Below are 21,174 nucleotides of genomic sequence, written 5' to 3'. Positions count from 1 at the left end.
CATTTCCAATATTGTCTCCCATACGACGTCTCTGAATTCCGAAACACTTGAAGCAATCTCTGAATATATTGCAGAGACCAAACCATCAATGGATACTGATCCACACACTGTTCCTTCTCTCTCCTCTCCTCCATCTGCGCAACTCCTTTCTTCACAGTGCACCGTTCCTTCGCTGCTTGAACGTTTTCCACTGCCTCCGCATGTGGACTTTTCTAACCCCTCTAGTCCATAGGAACCTTTACCTGCGGATTTCAGGTATCTTTATCATTGCCAATCATGGCCTATTTACAGTGGAATATACGCGGCCTCAGGGGTAATCGGAGTGAGCTTCAGATGTTACTCTCCCAGTTTGCCCCTGTTGGTGTTTGCTTACAGGAACCAGAATTACACTCTGCTGTTATCTCTCCCATCTCAGGCTATAATTTATTGTATTCTTCAGATCCTTTTCCTGATGGGACCTTTAATGAAAGTGCCCTTCTTCTACGCACTGATATTCTGTACCATCAGCTATTTGTTCATACTTCACTGCATTACACAGCAGCCCGTATCCACTTGCATAGGTGGTATACGCTCTGTTCTTTATATCTCTCTCCTTCTCGGGCATTATCTATTCCGGATATTGCCTTTCTTGTTTCGTCATTACCGCCACCGATTCTGTTACTTGGTGATTTTAATGCCCACCATTTCCTCTGGGGGGGGGGTCTCACTGTGATTCCCATGGAATTCAGTTAGAGGCTTTTCTTGCCACCCACCCCCTCCATGTTTTAAATACAGGTACGCACACCCATTTTGATCCTCGGACTCATACTCTCTCTTGCATCGATCTCTCAGTCTGCTCTTCCTCCACCGCATTAGACTTCACTTGGTCTGTTCTCCCGGACTTACATGACAGCGATCATTTCCCAATCATTCTTACTTCCCCTTCATATTCACCACCTCTTCGCATCCCACGCTGGCAATTTGATCGGGCAAATTGGAACCTTTACTCACACCTAATTGTTTTTAGAGAGGTTCCTTCTTCGTCCTCCATCGATGAGCTTTTACACCTCTTCTCGTCCTCCGTTTTAACTGCAGCTTCTCATTCTATACCCCAAACTTCGGGCAGGCATTCTCAGAAATGCGTGCCTTGGTGGTCTCCTGCTTGTGCTCGTGCAGTACGTTTGAAAAGCGCTGCATGGGGCAGGTACCGGTACAATAGAACCACAGAGAGACTCCTTGATTTTAAACAGAAGCGTGCGATCACTCGCCGTGTCATCCGTGACGCTAAACGCACTTGCTGGCGAGATTATGTCTCCACCATCACCTCTGCTTCCTCTATGAGTGCAGTCTGGAAAAAAGTACGAAAACTGAGTGGTAAATATTCTCCTGACCCGGCTCCGTTCTGCGGGTTGCCGGTGTTGATATAGCAAACCCACTAGATGTTGCCAATGAAATTGGCAATCATCTGGTCCATATTTCTCAGGGAATCCATCTATGCCCCTCATTTCTTTCCTCAAAGTCTGCCAGAGAGTTAGCACCCTTGGACTTTTCTTCTCTCAGAGAAGAACAGTATAATGTGCCTTTTACACTTCTAGAACTGGAGGCAACACTCTCAGCTTGCCGATCATCGGCAGCTGGGCCCGACGACATTCATATTCGTATGCTACAACATTTACATCAGTCAGCCCTTGCAGTCCTATTACGCCTTTACAATCTTATTTGTTCACAAGGAGTTCTTCCACAGCTGTGGAAATCCGCCAATGTTCTCCCTTTTCACAAACCAGGCACTACGGGACATGAAACCTCCCACTATCGTCCCATTGCTCTTACCAGTGCAGTTTGCAAAGTAATGGAACGCCTAGTAAGTAGACGTTTAGTGTGGTATTTAGAGACACAGAACCGTCTCTCCACTCATCAATATGGCTTTCGTAAGGGACGTTCTACCATAGACCCCTTACTACGCTTGGATACGTATGTTTGTAATGCCTTTGCGAATAACCACTCAGTTATTGCCATATTTTTTGACCTTGAGAAGGCATATGACACAACTTGGAGGTATAATATCTTAGCCCAAGCCCACTCCTTAGGCCTTCGAGGCAATCTACCATCCTTCCTTAAGAACTTTTTAACTGACAGGCATTTCCGTGTTCGGGTTAATAATGTGCTCTCCCCGGACTTTATCCAAGCTGAAGGTGTCCCCCAGGGATGTGTTCTGAGCACAACACTTTTTCTCCTTGCTATTAATGATTTGGCCTCTAGTCTTCCATCAAATATTTGGTCATCACTCTATGTTGATGACTTCGCTATTGCCTGTGCAGGCGCTGACTGTCACCTCATTACAGTTTCTCTCCAACATGCAGTCGACCGTGTTTCCAATTGGGCCACCACATGTGGGTTTAAATTTTCTAGCACTAAAACCCACCAAATTACTTTCACTAGATGCTCTGTCATCTCCGTTCATCCTTTGTACCTCTATGGCTCCCGTATCCCTGAACGTGATACAGTCAAGTTTCTGGGCCTCCTCTTTGATCGTAGGTTATCCTGGAAACCTCACATTACCTCTCTGAAGGCAACTTGTCACAGCCGGCTGAACCTTCTTAAAACCCTTGCTCATCTTTCATGGGGAGCTGATCGTCGAACCCTCCTCCGCCTACATTCCACCCTTATTTTATCGAAACTTGATTATGGTGACCAGATCTATTCAGCGGCATCTCCTGCTACTCTCTCTAGCCTTAACCCCATTCATCACCAAGGATTACGTTTATGCCTTGGTGCTTTTCGCTCTTCCCCTGTCAAGAGCCTCTATACAGAAGCGAACGTTCCATCCTTATCCGATCGCCGTGATGCCCACTGCCTGCGCTACTATGTATGCTCTCATGATCTCCGCAATCCTTCCATTTATAGAATGGTCACTGATATTAGTAGACATTCTTTATTTGTTCGCCGCCCCTGTTTACTCCGTCCCTTCTCTCTTCGCCTTCATTCGCTCTTGTCTTCTCTTCAACTACCACCTTTCTATGTACATGTAGCATCTCACTTTTCCCTACCCCCCTGGGAAGTTCCAGCTGTTTGAGTCTGTTCTTTCTCCCTCCCTTGCTCGAAAGCCCAACTGTCTACGGTTGCTTCCCGCTCTCTTTTTCTTGACCACTTTCACTCTCATTCTCATGCCATTGCCATGTACACAGATGGCTCTAAGTCTTCTGACGGCATAGGATTCGCAGCAGTGTTTCCGGACAGCGTCGTACAAGGGCATTTACTATCTTTGGCTAGTATTTTTACTGCTGAATTGTATGCCATCCTTACAGCACTTATCCGTATTGCATCTATGCCTGTGTCATCATTTGTGGTTGTCTCAGACTCCCTTAGTGCTTTACAGGCTATACAAAAATTTGATACACCTCACACCTTAGTCCTCCGTATCCAACTTTGGCTACGCCGCATCTTTACCAAGCATAAAGATATTGTTTTTTGTTGGGTCCCTGTTCATGTTGACGTACAGGGCAATGAACAGGCAGACACTGCTGTGCGGTCAGCAGTACATGACCTACCAGTTTCTTGTAGAGGTATTCCATTTACGGACTATTTTGCTGCAATATCTTCCCACCTTCACACCCGTTGGCAACAACGTTGGTCTACTATGCTCGGCAACAAACTTCAATCTATTAAACCGAGTATAGGTTACTGGCCGTCTTCTTATCACCAGTGTCGAGGTTGGGAGACTACTCTCTCCCGTCTTCGCATTGGCCATACTCGTCTTACTCATGGATATCTCATGGAGAGGCGTCCTGCTCCTCTCTCTGAGAATTGCCAAGCTCCATTATCAGTCAGCCACTTTCTGTTGGACTGCCCACTTTATCAACGAGCACACAGAATTTACCTCTGTCGTCGTCTTCGCTCCGCTAATCTCTCTTTACCTTCCCTTCTCGCTGATGGACCCACCTTTCATCCGGACTCTCTCATTGACTTTTTGACAACAACTGACTTACTTCACAAATTCTGATACCTTCAGCCCTTTCTACTTCAATCTCTTGCTACCCTCTACCCCCGTACTATCCCCTGCCCCGCTGTTTTCTGTAACCTGCTGATCATCCCTCCTCCCTTTTGCCATCCAATACCCTCGCTTCCTTCCCTACCCTGCAGCGCTGTATAGCCCTTGTGGCTTAGCGCTTCTTTTTGATTATAATAATAATCTGACCCATGCGGTATTTGACTCTATCCCTGGCATTATTTGAGCTGTAACCCAAACAGTATTTTATCCCCTTACTCAGGTAAAATTTGAGCTCTGACCCAGGCAGAATATGAGCTCTAACCTAGGTAGAATTTGAATTCTAATCCAGGCAGAATTTATAAGTCATTACATGATTTGTGTTTAATAGAAATAATCACTGTACTTTTCATATGATTCTGTAAGCTAAACTGGCCTTTTACACTATATTGTGTCTCTGAAGGAGTAAGAATAGGTATCCATGTAATCTTGAAGCAGAAGTGAATTTCTATACGTATTAATATATAATAATTTATTTCTTTGCTGTCGATAAAGTACTGTTCTTTCTATACATCTTCTGACACTTTAAAACATACCATTGCTGAAAAATATTTTATAAAATTCATTATTTATCACAATATTAAATTCGGTAGAGCGTAAGAAATATTTCAAGAAATGGTTTAGATTTTGTAAAAATTTTAGCATGACTTAATTCTATATCCAGGTTTGTTTGATATTTATTCTCACTTATTACATAATTTTAATACTGTAGTACTGTAAATAATACATTATGTCCAGCTTTGTAGTCTATATCATTAAACTAACACTTGTTATCAAAATTATCACAGATTAATTGTGCAGTTATTTATGCACGATCCCCAAGGAATGAATGAGTTGTGTTAATAATGTTCCAACTAAAATGAGTTGTTTGTAACTTATAACCGATTACTTATAAAAAAAAATCACCAGTACAAACAATGAGTGTGTCATACGAGTTTGTAACTGGATTGGAATTCTTAAATAACCCATAGTTAATTTTGTAATTATTATCTGTTATGGATTTTCACAAGTGAAGATGTTCACAGCTCAAACATCTGTAACTGGGGAACCTGTGTACTGAACATTGTTTTCTGATAACTTCAGATTAGTTATTGTAGTATTATTTGGAGTAGTTTTTTATTGTATGTTGAAAAATTGCTTTAGTATAAAAACATGTGATACTCTTAAACACTAAATTCTTTATTTAGTTTTTTAAAACTAAATAAGTTGCTATATGACTTGTAAAATATACTTATGCATTATTTTTATGTATTGGTATATCTTTTAGTATTTTATTTGTTATTTAATTCAGTACCTATACTTTATGCCTTCTATGATTTCTTGATGTTAGAATGTTATTGGGCTTCTCTTGTTTATTAAGTCATTCATGGTATATTATCACTTTTATTATGGACATATTTATCTATATGGTGGTTTGTGCTTTTTATTACATTATTGCTATGTCTGATAATCAAGATTATTCATTGTTGTATTAATCTTATGCGTACAGTAATAAATACGGGAGATTAATTGATGCCTCTTTGCTAGTACTGTGACTATTTGTTATATCTTTATGGCTATTGTTAACATAGTAGACCATTGATTATCTGGCAGCCAGTTATTGAATGTCCAACATTATCTGATGGCTTTGTTTTTGTACAGCACTTAAGAAAATAATACAGAAATAGAATGTGGAAGCAGTATGGACCATAAACAAATTATGCAGTTATCCAGTGTTTTTGAAAATCCAGCACACCCTCTTCTGAAGGCACCAGTTAATTGATGATCTTCTGTACTACCAATTTAAAGGGATAAAGGCCACAATACTGTGGCTGGAATATTTTACATCTTCAGTAGCCCACAAATTAGGGATGAAATTAGGCAAGATGACATTTTCAGTCCATCCATAATGAACTGAAATATCATTTAGTTTCATCCTCAGTTTCTAGATTAGTGGTGAACTACTGACATTTTTCTGTATGGTTTCTTAATGCATGTTTAACTACTTTATATACTGTATAATGGCTATTGGTGCGGTGCTCTTAGTACAGGAAGGACACCGATTTTCTGGCACCCTTGCTTCCGAAGCCTTCCTGGACCAACAGAAGTCTTATAATAATAATAATACAACAATACACCTTTAACCCACTGATTATACAATTCCCATGTCTCAAAAGCACCATGGACTGCTAAAAACTTATATTAAACATTAGTCTAAATGAAACAGGCTTATTAATTACTGTACTTACAAAGAATGTTGCAGTACTGTTGCTTTCAAAGTTAATTTTAGAATTAAACTGGAACAATAGAGTTAATCACAAAGGTTTGGAAGTTGGGGATTGTCATGATTAGTGTCTATTTCATGGTTGATTGTTTCATTATGGATCTGTGATGTTGCAAAGTAGGATACATGGGAATACTTTAAATTGAAGAAACAGGATTTTCAGATTTAAGCCCACTGTTGATACACATTCTACTAGGCTATCTTTTTAAGCATTTCATCAAAGTGAAGTTGTTTCAATTGCTTTGATCTTTCCCTGTGTAATTTTTCATGCATCAAATAAAAATTCATTAGCTCATTCCATCACAAAGGAACATTGTTCTAGCTCCTTGATGAATTCACCTGACAACTCAGCTTGTCAATAGCCATTGCTATTGATGATATATCTTTTAACCTTATTCATAATTAGGGTTAAATGTTAGCAGAATATGCTAGGAATATCACAGAATGAAGAGATCACTATAAGCAACTGCACTATTAACAATATAAATGAGCTTGTGTTACACACAACTCCATTAGTGGCCACCCTCATAATTTTGTCCAAACTAAAAGATTGTCAGTTGCCAGAAAATCGGTGTTGTACTGTGACATATCTAGCTTGTCTGTATACTGAGGGCTACAAAAAATAATTTATGCTTGGCATATATTTCACATATACATATTCTAAACTTTTATAATATTTTTATTTCAGGCTTATTATTTGACATTCCTTGTATAGATATAGTATTGGCCTTTATTCATATGGGTTTTTATACAATATCTCGAGAGTATGCCTATTCATTGCCTTAAGCTTATAACACTTAGGCATGAATATTCTGAAGGAAGCTTCTTAAGGAAAATGTACAGTATAGACCTCTGGTGGTGGTTTGTAGAACCTGATTCATTTCTTCATGTTGGAGCATCTAAATTATTTTAAAAAGAGGAAAGTTGCCTCATGCCAGATAATATGCTTAAGAATCTCACTATCAGTTGCAGGCAAGGAAAACTTTTCCTGAAGACAATTTTCTTAGATTTTCAGTGTTCTTTTTTTTATTGGCATTACTTTTATTAGCACTTAACATAAATATATATATACATATATATATATATATATATATATATATATATATATATATATATATATATATATATATATATATATATATATATATATATATATATATATATATATATATTTTTTTTTTTTTTTTTTTTGAAAGCTAACTCTGTAACTGTTTTAGAGTCACTTCAAAGTTTGAAATATGGATTCTAGAGTTGTTTTAAAATAAGATATACAAATTTTCATGTTTGTAACTTTTCATATGGGTATTCTTCATAAACAGTTATATTTTGTTTTTTGTTTAGGGCAGTTTGTTTATGAATAATATGCTAAAATGGGTCAATTTTTTTTTTCAATATGAATTGGCCTTAGAATAATGACATACAATGTACCGTACAAATGTTTGTTCTGATTATTTTTACGAAAAATTGCACTTAAAAAATATGCAGAAATCTTAATTGAAAATGCTCATCACTGAGGGTTTCTGGATTACAGAGTTATCATCTAATTCAGTGAATAGTTGCCATCCAGTATTTAAATAAGTCTTACTTATTTACTTAAGTCACTCTTTGAGGGAATTGAACAGACTGTGATAAACAAATTATGGTAAATACAAGAAATAGCACTTAACATTTGTATAGTACATGTATGTTGTTTTCTGTTTACCATAAAAAAATTTGGGGGGTTAAAGTATGGTACTTTAGACTGCAGTCTTATCTTGCATGTTATACTTTTTCTCTACTGAACCACTAATAAGGTATGCCTTCTTTTTTAATGTGTGTGTGTATGTGACTGTTCTCCTTGCTAAATCCAAGAGTCATATCATGTATTGTCTCGGCTTTTTTTTTTTTTTTAACACATCGACTGTCTCCTACCGAGGTAGGGTGACCCAAAAAATAGAAGAAACACTCTCATCATGACTTACTCTATCACTGTCTTGCCAGAAGCATGCTGACATTACAGCTCAAATGCCCCTCCAAACTTCAGTATCCCCACCCTTTTTTTCCGAGTTCAAGCACTGTACTACTTCCAACCTCCAGGACTCATGTCTGGCTAACCAGTTTCCTTAAATCCCTTCATAAATGTTACCTTGCTCACACTCCAACAGCATGTCAAGTCATAAAAACCACTAGCCTCTTCTCCTGTCTGACATTCTCTCACACACACCTGTTGGATGTCCAAGCCCCTTGCATACAAAACCTCCTTTATCTCCCCCTCTCCCTCCAACCTTTTCTAGGATGAGCCCTTCTCCTCCTTCCTTCACTATAGATTTATGCACCCTCCAAGTCATCCTATTTTGCTCCATCCTCTTTAAATGTCCAAACCACTTCAATAATCCTCCTCAGCCCTCTGGCTGATACTTTTAGCAACCCTGCACCTCCTTCTAATATCTAAAACAGAAAAAAACAGGCTAATCTCATTGCTACAATAGCTGCTAATAAGAGTGTACTACCATCAGATGACATTTGTATGCAGTACTGTACCTGTTTTCTTATTAGTAAAAAGGGCTGCAAGGTTCAGTGACAGCAACAACAGTCTTCTTCATTCCTAGCTCTAGCCAGTTCCCTTGCCTTCCATCTCACTGTCCATCCACCTGCCAGGACCATCTGTTGTTGTGAATGATCTGCCAGGCAGTGTGTCTGTGTCCAGCCACCCTCCTAATCAAGGTTGCTGTTGCTAAGATAGTTGAATGAGTGATTGTATTATGGAGTCCGTTTGGTGGGTCTTGTTTTGTTTACACTTCAATGCATTATCACTTCTATGTAATATTTCATTTATTGGTATGCTATAATTGGTTAATTTTTATTAATAGATGACAATCTAGTCTAACCTAACCTAAATAATGCAAATAAAGAAATGTACTGAACAAAATGTGAGAAATAGACTTCAAATTCAAGAAGACAGGTTGTTGTCTCGTGATTAATGGATGAGGAATTGAGCCTCTGACACTTTGTGAACTGAATAATAATAAATATAATATAATAATAATACTTGAATTTAGGATTTCATATTTTACTCTATTTTTTTTTTAAACAGCACTGAATTTAATTTTATACCTGTTAAAAGCAGTCTTGCTACTAGATAGTGAAGCCCTTGTGGTTTAGTGCTTCTTTTTGATTATAATAATAATAATACTAGATAGTGATTATGATATTAATAATATGATAGGGACATTGACAGTCTTGTTATAGGAGTACTATAAAGACATTAGATGCAAGACAATTTGAAGCATTGGCACAGCCATATGGGGTGGGGAAAGTAAAGCCCCTTAGAGGCAAGTACATATGTACTTTTAATTTTATTCTTCAGTTAATGGTAAATTTTCATTGCAAAGGCATGATAGTTTAAGGAATTTTACAGTCACACTGAAAATCACATTTTTGAAAGATAATTTCTTTTATCTTTCAGCATCTTATAATTTTTAAGCCTCTATGCACTGAAATCCTAGATTAAGCCTTCCCTCCAGAATGAAATCTTCACTGAGAAAAGCAGTCCCAGTAAAAGCTTGTTTTCCATATTCTGTCTTTATAGCAAGATCTGTCAGAATTACACCACTAGAAGAGAGGAGCTTATGACGACGTTTCGGTCCGACTTGGACCATTTACAAAGTCACACTAGCGAGAAGTAGAGCAGGACGGGTATATATAGGCAGGAAGAGGTAGTGGTGGTGGTAGTAGTAGTAGTAGTAGTAGTGGTAGTGGTAGTAGTAGTAGTAGTAGTAGCAGTGGTGGTGGTGGTAGTAGTAGTAGTGGTGGGGAATAAGGAGGACGAGCCAGTCAAATACAAAGAAAGGGGAGCATTGCAAGGGAGCTAGGTGCCCACAGAGGGAGAGCAAGTACACAGAGGTGGGGAAGAAGGGGAAGTGATGAAATAAATAATGAAGGAACAGAAACACAAGACAGAAGAAAGACAACCCAGAGGAGAAAAAGGGAAAGAGGAAAGGGGAAGAGGGAGAAGAAGAAAATAGGAGGAATCAGGTTAAGTCACAGGTGTTCTGAAGTTTGGAGCATTTTACAATGTAGTGGGAGAGGAAGGCATCTACAGAGACAAACCTCTTCAAGGGGGGCTCCTTGGCGTGGTGAAGAGGCTCTTGGTCTGAGGAATTAGACCTGTCGGTCTACTTCCTCAGACCGAACCTAATTACCCCCCAATCCCCCGTTCCCTATCTCATCCTCCCCATCCTCCCCTTTTTCCTTTCCTCCTCCTCCTCCCCACCCCTCCCATTTGCCCTTCCTTTTTGGCCGTTGTTTTTTTTTTTTTTTTTTCCCACAGGCACACTAGTTCCTAGGTAGGGGAAAGGGTACCGGGGTCCATCCCATTCCGTTGAGGTTCTTGGCGGTGGCGTAGTTTGCCGTGGAATCTGGATTGCCTGGGGATGTCCAGATCCCTCTCCGGTATCCCGGAGGGTGGCTTTGGGTGTCTCTCGGGCGACGGGTGTATCTCTGGAAGCCACCTTTCGGATTCCGGGGGTGGTGGCCGAAGGAGGTATGCTTTGTGGCGGATTTCTGGCCGCCCTCTCTTTTATCCACCGAGGTAGCTCGGCAGATGTGAGGTTGCTATCCCGGATTGCCGGTTTACTGGCATGATGGGTAGGGTATGGCACGGGTTCCATGCTGCATCTGCGCTACTTGCGGTGCTGAGGTCCTCTTGGGCGCAGAGGGAGATTTCTGGCCCTTTCATTCCTCCTAGGAACTATCCCTCCCCTGTCCCCCCTTTTTTTATTCTTTTTTTTATTTTTATTTTCTTTTCTTCTTTCTTTTTTTTTTCTTAAAAACAAAAAGAAAGAAGTAACCTAACCATGGCAGCCCTAGTCCATGAACCTGCTACCCCCGGGCCCCTTCTTGATACCGCACCCCGTTCTGATCCCGCCTCATCTTTGGACCACTCTTCGGACACTCCTCATGCCTCTGTACCTCTTGCCGGTGCTGTTTCCTCACCCGCTTCAGGTACTGAGGCCTCGACTGACTCCTTCGATTTATCGGACCTTCGCTCTCCTTTGACTATGCTACCGGCCTCTCCCTCTACGGTGCGGCAATTTTCGAATCGCCGGCCCGTTCCACGTCGGACCAACTCTGGTCCCACGCCTAAACGCCAACCTTCTCGTTCTTCTCAGAAAAGATCGACACGTCCTTCACTACCTTTCCACGCTCAGTTTCAGACTTCACAATGGACTAAATTCTTCACTTTACAACCGACTTCCTCTACTGCCTATCTTTCTGACCACAGTATTGGCAAGGCACTCCTACGCCATGTTGGTAAAGATATTTCTTTTCATGCTCTTAAGAGCGGTACGCGCATCATCACCGTACAGAATGCTACCCAGGCTCGAGAGCTTTCTCATCTTTCCCATATCGATACTGTTCCTGTAACTATTGAAAAGCATCATTCCCTCAATTCTTGTAGTGGTACCGTCATTCTGCCCCATACCATAGTTCAACAAAATTTCCAGACATGTGGCACTGACATTCTTGAACAGCTGGAACTCCAAGATCTCCCAATCCTCAAGGTAGACACTTACGTTCTTCCTGCCTGCGGGCGGAGACGATACCCTAGCAATGTGGCTCGTTTAACTTTTGACAGCTGTGAACTCCCATCCTCAGTTTATGTAGCAGGACATCGGTTACAAGTTCGATAGGTGATCCCTACACCGCAACAGTGTAGAAATTGCTGGCGATTTGGCCATCCAGCAAAATATTGCAGATCTATCGCCGAATGCCCAGTCTGTGGTGCCGATGACCATTCTAATACGTCTTGCAATCGACCTCCCTCTTGTCTTAATTGTCATGAGGCTCACCCTTCGTACTCTCGCCGTTGTCAAGTCTACTTAAACGAGCGGGAAATCCGTCACCTCAAAGAGGCAGAAGGTCTCCCTTATGCCATGGCAGTTTCTCATCTCCGCCTCCAAGAGAGACTACCTCGTGTTTCTTATTCCCGTGTTTCGAAACGTCCCCCCACTTCTGGCATCCCATCTTCTGCACCCACCTCTGTGGTTACCTCTCCCATAGTCGCTCCTGTAGCTAATTCTTTTGCTGTCCTCGGCTCAGATGTCCCTACTTCAACGTCTCAGTCTGATCTCGCTTCTTCGTGTTCTCTCTCACAAGCCTCAGTAGTGATGAGATCTCGTATGACACCTCCTCCCAATCGTCCCTCTACTTCTCAAAAGTCAAAAAAAGGTCCGTTAACACCTCCTACCCATCTTCCACCTCCTCATTTTCCCTTCCCTGTCTCTGTACCTGGTTCTCCCCCTCACTGGCTCTGTTACAAGTGTAGAGGTTCACCCTCCTCCTCGTACTGTACCTTTCTCCCCTGTTCCCTCCCAAGTTTCTTCCTCTTCTGCCACCTCCCAGGTTTCTGCCTCTTCTGTCCCCTTCCACGCTTCTCCAGTTCCCTCCACCCTTTTACCCCCCCCCTACCTTGGCACAGTCCATTACAGTTCCAATCTTTACTCATCCTCCCCCTACCATTTCCAATATTGTCTCCCATACGATGTCTCTGAATTCTGAAACACTTGAAGCAATCTCTGAATATATTGCAGAGACCAAACCATCAATGGACACTGATCCACCCTCCGCTCCTTCTCTCTCCTCTACTCCATCTGCGCAACTCCTTTCTTCACAGCGCACTGTTCCTTCGCTGCTTGAACGTTTTCCACTGCCTCCGCATGTGGACTTTTCTAACCCTTCTAGTCCGTAGGAACCCTTACCTGCGGATTTCAGGTATCTTTATCATTGCCAATCATGGCCTATTTACAGTGGAATATACGCGGCCTCAGGGGTAATCGGGGTGAGCTTCAGATGTTACTCTTCCAGTTTTCCCCTGTTGGTGTTTGCTTATAGGAACCAAAATTACACTCTGCTGTTATCTCTCCCATCTCAGGCTATAATTTATTGTATTCTTCAGATCCTTTTCCTGATGGGACCTTTAATGAAAGTGCCCTTCTTCTACGCACTGATATTCTGTACCATCAGCTATTTGTTCGTACTTTGCTGCATTACACAGCAGCCCGTATCCACTTGCATAGGTGGTATATGCTCTGTTCTTTATATCTCTCTCCTTCTCGGGCATTATCTATTCCGGATATTGCCTTTCTTGTTTCGTCATTACCACCACCGATTCTGTTACTTGGTGATTTTAATGCCCACCATTTCCTCTGGGGGGGGGGGGGTCTCACTGTGATTCCCATGGCGTTCAGTTAGAGGCTTTTCTTGCCACCCACCCCCTCCATGTTTTAAATACAGGTACTCACACCCATTTTGATCCTCGGACTCACACTCTCTCTCGCATCGATCTCTCAGTCTGCTCTTCCTCTGCCGCATTAGACTTCACTTGGTCTGTTCTTCCGGACTTACATGACAGCGATCATTTCCTAATCATTCTTACTTCCCCTTCATATTCACCACCTCTTCGCATCCCACGCTGGCAATTTAATCAGGCAAATTGGAACATTTACTCACTCCTAACTGTTTTTAGAGAGGTTCCTTCTTCGTCCTCCATCGATGAGCTTTTACACCTCTTCTCGTCCTCCGTTTTAACCGCAGCTTCTCATTCTATATCCCAAACTTCGGGCAGGCATTCTCAGAAATGCGTGCCTTGGTGGTCTCCTGCTTGTGCTCGTGCAATACGTTTGAAACGCGCTGCATGGGGCAGGTACCAGTACAATAGAACCACAGAGAGACTTCTTGATTTTAAGCAGAAGCGTGCGATCGCTCGCCGTGTCATCCGTGACGCTAAACGCACTTGCTGGCGAGATTATGTCTTCACCATCACCTCTGCTTCCTCTATGAGTGCAGTCTGGAAAAAAGTACGAAAACTGAGTGGTAAATATTCTCCTGACCCGGCTCCTGTTCTGCGGGTTGCCGGTGTTGATATAGCAAACCCACTAGATGTTGCCAATGAAATTGGCAATCATCTGGTCTGTATTTCTCAGGGACTCCATCTATGCCCCTCATTTCTTTCCTCAAAGTCTGCCAGAGAGTTAGCACCCTTGGACTTTTCTTCTCTCAGAGAACAGTATAATGCGCCTTTTACACTTCAAGAACTGGAGGCAACACTCTCAGCTTGCCGATCATCGGCAGCTGGGCCCGACGACATTCATATTCGTATGCTACAACATTTACATCAGTCAGCCCTTGCAGTCCTATTACGCCTTTACAATCTTATTTGTTCACAAGGAGTTCTTCCACAGCTGTGGAAATCCGCCATTGTTCTCCCTTTCCGCAAACCAGGCACTACGGGACATGAAACCTCCCACTATCGCCCCATTGCTCTTACCAGTGCAGTTTGCAAAGTGATGGAACGCTTAGTAAATAGATGTTTAGTGTGGTATTTAGAGACACACAACAATCTCTCCACTCGTCAATATGGCTTTCGTAAGGGACGTTCTACCATAGACCCCTTACTATGCTTGGATACGTATGTTCGTAATGCCTTTGCGAATAACCACTCAATTATTGCCATATTTTTTGACCTTGAGAAGGCATATGACACAACTTGGAGGTATAATATTTTAGCCCAAGCCCACTCCTTAGGCCTTCGAGGCAATCTACCATCCTTCCTTAAGAACTTTTTAACTGACAGGCATTTCCGTGTTCGGGTTAATAATGTGCTCTCCCCGGACTTTATCCAAGCTGAAGGTGTCCCCCAGGGATGTGTTCTGAGCACAACACTTTTTCTCCTTGCTATTAATGATTTGGCCTCTAGTCTTCCATCAAATATTTGGTCATCACTCTATGTTGATGACTTCGCTATTGCTTGTGCAGGCGCTGACTGTCACCTTATTACAGTTTCTCTCCAGCATGCAGTCGACCGTGTTTCCAATTGGGCCACCACACGTGGGTTTAAATTTTCCAGCACTAAAACCCACCAAATTACTTTCACTAGATGCTCTGTCATCTCCGATCATCCTTTGTACCTCTATGGCTCCCGTATCCCTGAACGTGATACAGTCAAGTTTCTGGGCTTCCTCTTTGATCGTAGGTTATCCTGGAAACCTCACATTACCTCTCTGAAGGCAACTTGTCACAGCCGGCTGAACCTTGTTAAAACCCTTGCTCATCTTTCATGGGGAGCTGATTGTCGAACCCTCCTTCGCCTACATTCCACCCTTATTTTATCGAAACTTGATTATGGTGACCAGATCTATTCAGCGGCATCTCCTGCTACTCTCTCTAGCCTTAACCCCATTCATCACCAAGGATTACGTTTATGCCTTGGTGCTTTTCGCTCTTTCCCTGTCGAGAGCCTCTATGCAGAAGCGAACGTTCCATCCTTATCCGATCGCCGTGATGCCCATTGCCTTCGCTACTATGTACGCTCTCATGATCTCCGCAATCCTTCCATTTATAGAATGGTCACTGACATTAGTAGACATTCTTTATTTGTTCGCCGCCCCTGTTTACTCCGTCCCTTCTCTCTTCACCTTCATTCGCTCTTGTCTTCTCTTCAATTACCACCTTTCTATGTACATGTAGCATCTCACTTTTCCCTACCCCCCTGGGAAGTTCCAGCTGTTCGAGTCTGTTCTTTCTCTCTCCCTTGCTCGAAAGCCCAACTGTCTACGGTCGCTTCCCGCTCTCTTTTTCTTGACCACTTTCACTCTCATTCTCATGCCATTGCTGTGTACACAGATGGCTCTAAGTCTTCTGACGGCGTAGGATTCGCAGCAGTGTTTCCGGACAGCGTCGTACAAGGGCATTTACTATCTTTGGCTAGTATTTTTACTGCTGAATTGTATGCCATCCTTACAGCACTTATCCGTATTGCATCTATGCCTGTGGTTGTCTCAGACTCCCTTAGTGCTTTACAGACTATACAGAAATTTGATACACCTCACCCCTTAGTCCTTCGTATCCAACTTTGGCTACGCCGCATCTTTACCAAGCATAAAGGTATTGTTTTTTGTTGGGTCCCTGGTCATGTTGACGTACAGGGCAATGAACAGGCAGACACTGCTGCGCTGTCAGCAGTACATGACCTACCAGTTTCATGTAGAGGTATTCCATTTACGGACTATTTTGCTGCAATATCTTCCCAACTTCACACCCATTGGCAACAACGTTGGTCTACTATGCTCGGCAACAAACTTCAATCTATTAAACCGAGTATAGGTTACTGGCCGTCTTATCACCAGTGTCGAGGTTGGGAGACTACTCTCTCCCGTCTTCGCATTGGCCATACTCGTCTTACTCATGGATATCTCATGGAGAGGCGCCCTGCTCCTCTCTGTGAGAATTGCCAAGTTGCATTATCAGTCAGCCACATTCTGTTGGACTGCCCACTTTATCATTGAGCATGCAGAATTTACCTCCGTCGTCGTCTTCGCTCTGCTGCTCTCTCTTCACCTTCCCTTCTCGCTGATGGACCCACCTTTCATCCAGACTCTCTCATTGACTTTTTGACAACAACTGACTTCACAAATTCTGATACCTTCAGCCCTTTCTACTTCAATCTCTTGCTACCCTCTACCCCCGTACTATCCCCTGCCCCGCTGTTTTCTGTAACCTACTGATCATCCCTCCTCCCTTCTGCCATCCAATACCCTCGCTTCCTTCCCTACCCTGCAGCGCTGTTTAGCCCTTGTGGCTTAGCGCTTCTTTTTGATTATAATAATAATAATACAGAGACAAAGCCAGGACTAAGATTCATACAAGGAAAGTTGTGTATTAGAGAGGATTCAACTAGATGGCGACTGTTTAAGTTGGAAGTAGGGAAGACAGTTTTAGCAGAAGACCAATCAATAGGATGGCTGTGATCTCTGACGTGACAGAACAGAGCATTGTTTCGGTCCAAGTCGGACCGAAACGTCGTCGTAAGCTCCTCTCTTCTATGTGTGGGTTATTTGTGTATTGTTCCAGTCATGGTATTGTGCCTTTTCTTTGTTATTTACACCACTACACCTGACCCTGATATAAATGTAGTGCTTGGCAAATTGCTGTCAAGCTTTTTAAATTATATATACATTCGAGTAACAGAATATCAATATCACTTAACTAATGTATAAATTTTATGTTTTGTTTTTAATTATTACAGCTCATATTGGTAAATAATTAATGAGTTATAATCATAAAATAAATAATAGTAAAATAAATAATAAAATAAAAAATAATAAATTAGTAATAAAATAAATAAATAAATAATAATAATAATAATAATAATAATAATGATAGTAATAATAATAATATCACATTGCCTATGTATTTTTCACCTCACTATTATTGAAATTCTGTATATCATGTCAATTAATCATAGACTACCTTGTGTATGATGTTTATTTTTTGGAATGGTTTAAAACTTTGAGACTTTTGCCTCCTAATATTCTTTCTAATAACTTTATTTCATTTGTCCATAATAAATTGATATCCCGTTAATCAACGTTTGTATTAGGACCTTTTTCTTGTCTATTGTATCTTATTTTCTAATGTTTGTACTCTGGAGTACTTCAAACATAATTCTCCTACATTTATTTTTCTGTACACTCATGTTTTTAGCAATACAATATCTGTATTATCTAAATAAATAAAGCTATTTCAATGACAATTTAAACCCAGTGAAAGTTGAAATTGGTATGAAAGATGTCATTTTTTTTTTTTCCCAAATATCTATGTGATAGGACACCCATACAGTATTGTACAGTATTTTTTTTTTTGTAATTACAATACAGTTCACTATTTGTGGTATACTATATATTTGTATTTTTATTTCCACAGTCAAAAGGAGATGCGGTGGGATGAGTGTCCAGTTGTGGTAGAAATCTCTTCCCTTGTGTCATATGCTGGTGAGGGATTGGACAAGCTGGTAGCAAACAAGAAATTCACTTGCCCATTACTTTTGAATGAGCCTGCTGCGAAGATCCAAGTGTAGTCTTGACTGCTTCCAGTGTATGCAGTCTGTGAATTAATAAATCATATATGGTATGTTATATACCATCAATTCGTGGTCATCTGAAATATAATGCTTTTATTGTTCATAACATCTGTAAGTTTCAAAAAAAGTCATACCAGCACATTCAAAATGATGTACAGAGATGGAATGATGTGCATGATCACTCAGAGCAAAGTATAATTAGGAAGATAATTTTGGCTCACCTGTATAGCTTGTGGCACAAAGGGATCATTTTGTTTAATATACATAACGGAGAAAAAATAAGAATTGGTATCATTACCTTGGGAATAAATTGATATTGTGAGGATGCAAGTTTTTAATGTTAGATTGCCAGATATTGGATTGTACAGGGTTAGTCTGTTGTGGCAGCCAAACAAAGTTCACCTTCACAGTATTAGTCCATGTTGAAACTGTACAGTAATCAGGTGAGAGGAAACCAGCAAAACAAATACCAAGAGCAAAGAACTGTGTCAACTATATTTGCAGAGTTAATGTGTAATTTAATTATGTTAGATTATATGAGTCATGTCACAACTTTTGTTAGATTTTAAATGAATTTGCACCATTCCAATAACCAGTAGTGTGCAGTTGACTTAGGTTGTACTTCAGACATGCTTATTTTTAAATTCAAATACCTTTACATATTCATATTTGGGCAAATAGGTTAAATTTGCATGCTGAATAATAATCATGATTTATAAGGTTATTTTAATTTAAAAATTATCATACAGCTTGTGACAACATTTATTCCTGTTTTGATAACTGCTTTTGAGAAATAGGAGGATTACTCTAAGGATTTGCAAATTTCTTTATTGCATTTTTTTGGGGGTAAAAAAATTTAGGTACTGTAGTAGCTCTACAGAAATAGTAGTTTCAAATGAAATATTTATTTATTGGTGGCAAAAATAGTGTGTCTAACGTAGATATGATATACAGATATGGAACGTGATTAATAGTTTTATTATTTATGTTTTGTATACTGTACAGCATATGTAATCAAAGGAAGACGTGACTAAGTTCTGTATGACAAGCTAGACCCATTCATTTACTCTTTGCCTGAAAAAATCCTTAATGAAATAATTTTTGAATTGAAACATAATGCTGGAACAAAATTATTAACTTAATGATACCTTGAGTACTTCCATCAAGTCCCTCACTTGCTCTTGGAGCTGTGCATAATATTCTTAAGACAGCAAAGCTGCAGTTTGAAGGTTGTCATCAGTCTATTGGAGAATTGAATATACAGTAGAAAATCTCAAGAATGAATGATTGTTAAAAATAATTATTCATTCTTATGTCTTAATGAATTTAATTCATTGCAAATGTACTTAAAGTGTGATTAACATCAGAGATCATCTTCATTTCTTTCTTTTTAGATGCAAATGCTTACTAATTTAAAATTCATATTTTCAAAGATTTGTTAAGAGGTTGTATATTATGGAATTTAGGATAGATAGGTTTGAAGTAAATCACAGACATTGCAAAAAATGCAATTATTTTTAGTGTGTGAGATTGTGTGTCTGTTTGCTTGCGTATTAACGTTAGCTCTTATTTCTTGTATAAATTTTTCTTTTTTTTTTTACAATTTTTAGCTTTCCTCTGATATTTTCCATTGCTCATTTTGATGTCATTGATGTTGGCACTCAGTTCAACCATGGCAGTTTTAGGATGTGTTTTATGATTTGTTAATTCTTCCATTTGTGAATACTACGCATGTTTCATTTGATAAGTGTACAGAAATACATACATTCCATTTTCTAAAGAAGCATTATAAAATTAAGTTGTGTTTATCAAATACTGCAGGAATGAGAATTCAAGAAAAAATTTTCAGCAAAAGTTTTTTTTGAAAATCAGCTTAATTTTATTAAGTGCACTGTATGACAAAGATATACAGGTCTCAGATAGGTCTAGATACCATTGCTGCAAATGATATGTAAATAATTTAAATGTATAAATTATGGCTAATATTAAGAGAAGTATTTTAGAATTTTGTGCAATAAATCATAACCTAGAATTATATACATTTAGGTAATTAAAAATTTTAATATTACTTAGGTTTTATTACAGTATTACCCATATATTTCAGACTCAGTCATAACACCAAAAAAACAAAATTTAATAAATTATTTAGTGAATTAAATCTACAAGGAAGATTATAAAATTTCAAATATAAGTGTGATCCTGCAACACGAGTGTTGCCAGGTAAAAATATTCTCTAGTGCTGTTGTGTACACCCAAAGCAACTTGATCACTATTACAATAAGTTAAAAGTTCTATTACTGTATTATTTTTATTTTACTGTATCTTTGTCATATTTTAGTAGAGTGAAAGCTTTGGAGAGGTTTTAAACTTCTTTTTGAATGTAATAATATTTTTTTATATTTTTACATATTTATGTATCTTATTTTTTTACTAGTGTTGGTTAAAATGCTTGCATTTTGATGATTGCTTTATGTACAGTATCAAGGCATTTATAATGCTCATAAAAGTCATAATGCAAGCATAGTTCATATATGCATTTGTGTAAATCATTTGAAAATTAACCTATTGTACATGAAAATATGAGCCTTGTATTTTACACTTGTCTTCATAGTATATATAGGATTGTATGTTATGATAGGTGCTATGGTATCATTCCTACCAAGTGTGTTTTTGTGGATTAGAGTATCGTATTCCAGTATGCCACAACATTTTTTAGTACTTATGCTATTGATTTTAGCAATAAAATTTCTTTAAATATCTGTGTCCCAGTTGCATTTTACAATAGCAAAGATTAAATGTACTGTATATCATTTTTTTATGATTGGTTTCAAAGGTAATGAAAGTAAAAAGATTTTTCTTTTTACAATATTTTGACAATTTGTTACCACTCATAACATCATTGCATCATTCCACCTTTATGCCTCATACCGTACTTACCATAATGCAAACTTGAACCTGTTGTATAAACAGGTGATTTGTAATTCTTTT

The 21,174-nt window shown here is 39.6% G+C and overlaps 1 protein-coding gene across 18 annotated transcripts in view; it reads left to right on the top strand.

Annotated features, from left to right (window-relative positions):
• The window catches only part of mmy (UDP-N-acetylglucosamine pyrophosphorylase mmy), a 266,724-nt gene extending 245,558 nt beyond the window's left edge, over window positions 1-21,166 (top strand). For all 18 annotated transcript variants that reach the window (XM_070100495.1, XM_070100496.1, XM_070100498.1 and 15 more), the window contains one exon: window positions 18,030-21,166. In XM_070100495.1, coding sequence (XP_069956596.1) covers window positions 18,030-18,183 — 154 coding nt within the window. In that variant the 3' untranslated portion in view covers window positions 18,184-21,166. The remainder of the gene's footprint in view (window positions 1-18,029) is intronic.
• The last annotated feature ends 8 nt before the right edge of the window (window positions 21,167-21,174 follow it).

Source organism: Cherax quadricarinatus, chromosome 73 (genome assembly GCF_038502225.1).
Source record: "Cherax quadricarinatus isolate ZL_2023a chromosome 73, ASM3850222v1, whole genome shotgun sequence".
Lineage (NCBI taxonomy): Eukaryota > Metazoa > Arthropoda > Malacostraca > Decapoda > Parastacidae > Cherax > Cherax quadricarinatus.
Note: the sequence above shows the minus strand (reverse complement) of the source record. Positions and strands in the feature narration are given on the sequence as shown.